This window comes from Delphinus delphis, chromosome 2, assembly GCF_949987515.2.
Source record: "Delphinus delphis chromosome 2, mDelDel1.2, whole genome shotgun sequence".
Lineage (NCBI taxonomy): Eukaryota > Metazoa > Chordata > Mammalia > Artiodactyla > Delphinidae > Delphinus > Delphinus delphis.
Genome location: NC_082684.1, coordinates 137,782,284 through 137,785,368, shown reverse-complemented (window position 1 = coordinate 137,785,368; position 3,085 = coordinate 137,782,284). Strand labels below are relative to the sequence as shown.

The 3,085-nt window shown below is 59.9% G+C and overlaps 1 protein-coding gene across 1 annotated transcript; it reads left to right on the top strand.

Annotated features, from left to right (window-relative positions):
* The first annotated feature begins 1,503 nt into the window (after positions 1–1,503).
* On the top strand, positions 1,504–2,880 carry KBTBD13 (kelch repeat and BTB domain containing 13). Its single transcript, XM_060003726.1, has one exon. It carries the CDS (start codon positions 1,504–1,506, stop codon positions 2,878–2,880), a length of 1,377 nt encoding a protein of 458 aa, XP_059859709.1.
* The last annotated feature ends 205 nt before the right edge of the window (positions 2,881–3,085 follow it).

The following is a 3,085-nucleotide window of genomic DNA, read 5'->3' as shown; positions in this document are numbered from 1 at the left end:
CTCTGGGGTCAGACTGGCTGCACTCCAGTCCTAGCTTTGCTGCTCTCTGGCCATGTCATCTCGGGCATGTGAGTGAACCTCTTGGTGACTCAGTCTCCTCATCTGTGAATTTAATAATATCTGACTCATGCATGCTGTAAGCAATAAATGGATAATATCTATCAAACGAGGGGAAATAATAGTTATTTCTCACCTGATTGCTGCGAGGATTATAGACGTTCAAGTGCTCACAAAATGCCTGACAGTGCAATTTAAGTGTTGAATATTATTTCAAGAAGCCTGTCTCCTTCCCATCCACAGACATATAGTCCCCTCAGCAGCCCCACTTTCCTTTTCCCAATATCTGAGCTATACAGCAATGGGCGAGTGGGGAGTAGCAAGAGGGGAACAGACACCAGCTTCCCACACCCATCCCGAGTCAGGGAATACTTCCACATTCAGGGACTTACTGAACGTTCACCTGTTACCCACGCATTTTTACAGAGAAGGAAATCGAGGCTCAAAAAGAGATTGGTCTAAGGGCTTCCGTGGTGGCGCAGTGGTTAAGAATCCGCCTGCCAGTGCAGGAGACGCGGGTTCAAGCCCTGGTCCGGGGAGGTCCCACATGCTGCGGAGCAACTAAGCCCGTGTGCCACAACTACTGAGCCTGCACTCTAGAGGCCACGAGCCACAACTACTGAAGCCCGTGTGCCTAGAGCCCGTGCTCTGCAACAAGAGAAGACACCGCAATGAGAAGCCCGTGCACCGCAACAAAGAGTAGCCCCCCGCTCGCCGCAACTAGAGAAAAGCTCGTGCGCAACAACGAAGACCCGACGCAGCCACAAATTAATAAAATTAAATAACCATTAAAAAAAAAGAGAGCTTGGTCTAGCCCAGAGTCAGGGGCAGAGGCCCAAGCCAAAAGAAAACTTACTCTGGACCCCAGCCTGGCCCACTCTACGTGTTCCACCTCTGCCTCTCCCTCCGGCACCCGAGTACCCCTGCCCCACCAACCGAAGGCATGAGCTAGGTATTCATCCCGTCCTTGCTCTTTCCCAGCTGAATGACCTTGAACAAGTCATGTAAATTCTCTGAGCCTCATTCCGAACACTGTACAGACACTGTCGAAATACCGTGAAACAGGTGTTATTATTGGCCCCATTTCGAAGAAACAGAGGGTCAGAGTTAGGGTACCTGCACGAGGGCTTATAGCTGCTTTAGTGCAGGTTAAATGGGATATTTTGTAAACTGCCCTCATAGTGCCCTGAATGCACTAGGTGCCCAGTATATGGTCACCATTATTACTATTTTTCTTACGGAAGTGAGTGACCCGGCAGGTCTCCAGATGCCCTCCGGGCCCTCGGCCATCCAGCCCGCTGGCCACCACATCACATGAGCCGTACTATCTTTAGCCAGGAAGATATTTATATGCACCGGGTAAGTTTTTGCTGGTACGGGGGAGCCCCGGAGTCGGTGACCGCTGCATCCAGGTCCCCGGAGGCGGCCTCCGCGCCTGGGCCCGCCATGCCGCAGGGCCCTGGGGCCCTGATGCAGGTGTGGGTGGGCAGCCAGCTCTTCCAGGCCGACCGGGCCCTGCTGGTGGAGCACTGCGGCTTCTTCCGCGGCCTCTTCCGCTCGGGCATGAGGGAGGCGCGCGCGGCCGAGGTGCGCCTGGGCGCTCTGAGCCCGGACGGCTTCTGCACCATGCTGCGGGTGCTGCGCGGCGAAAGGCCGGCGCTGGCGGCCCCCGACGAGCTATTGCAAGCCGTGGAGTGCGCCGCTTTCCTGCAGACGCCGGCGCTGGCACGCTTCCTGGAGCACAGCCTCACGTCGGACAACTGCGCGCTGCTGTGCGACGCTGCCGCCGCCTTCGGCCTGCACGACGTCTTCCACAGCGCCGCGCTCTTCATCCGCGACGGCGCCAGCGAGCAAGCGGCCGAGCTGGCGCTACCCGAGGCTCGCGCCTACGTGGCGGCGCTGCGACCCAGCAGCTACGTGGCCGTCAGCACTCACGCGCCGGCGCCCGGCTTCTTGGAGGACGCATCGCGCACCGTGTGCTACCTGGACGAAGAAGAGGACGCGTGGCGCACGCTGGCCGCGCTGCCCCTGGAGGCCAGCACGCTGCTGGCCGGCGTGGCTACGCTGGGCAACAAGCTCTACATCGTGGGGGGCGTGCGGGGCCCCAACAAGGAAGTGGTGGAACTGGGCTTCTGCTACGACCCCGACGGCGGCACGTGGCGCGAGTTCCCCAGCCCCCACCAGCCGCGCTACGACACGGCGCTGGCCGGCTTTGACGGCCACCTTTATGCCATCGGGGGCGAATTCCAGAGGATGGCCATGAGCTCCGTGGAGCGCTACGACCCGGCCACGGGCTGCTGGAGCTTCGTGGCCAACCTGCCGCAGCCAGCTGCCGGCGTGCCCTGCGCCCAAGCCCGCGGCCGCCTCTTTGTGTGTCTGTGGCGGCCAGCCGACACCACGACTGTGGTGGAGTACACGGTGACGGCAGACACGTGGCTGCCCATAGCCGAGCTGCGGCGCCCTCAGAGCTATGGCCACTGCATGGTGGCCCACCGCGATAGTCTCTACGTGGTGCGCAACGGACCTAAGGATGACTTTCTGCACTGTGCCATCGACTGCCTCAACCTGGCCACGGGCCAGTGGACAGCGCTGCCCGGCCAGTTCGTCAACAGCAAGGGCGCGCTTTTCACGGCTGTGGTGCGCGGCGACACCGTCTATACGGTCAACCGCATGTTTACGCTGCTCTATGCCATTGAGGGTGGTACCTGGCGGCTGCTCAGGGAGAAGGCTGGCTTCCCAAGGCCCGGCTCCTTGCAGACCGTTCTCCTCAGGCTGCCTCCCGGTGCCCGGGGGCAGGTGGCCTCCACGACGCCAGAACTGTGACCCCTGGGCTGGGCTTTAGGAGGGGATGCCCAGAGTCTTCTCTGAGCCATGGCTGAGTCTATTAGACTGGCCTTAGGAGCTGCTGGGAACTTCTCTCTCCCTGCCCCAGGTGAGACATCAGGGGCCTTGTGCCTTCTGCTTCTGGTGGTGTGAACATGTCCAAGGATCTCAGGAAGCAACGACTCTGGCATCTCAACCCTCAAAT

Coding starts and splice junctions, on each gene's coding strand:
- KBTBD13 (XM_060003726.1), top strand. CDS start 1,504: ATGCCGCAGGGCCCTGGGGCCCTGATGCAGGTGTGGGTGGGCAGCCAG.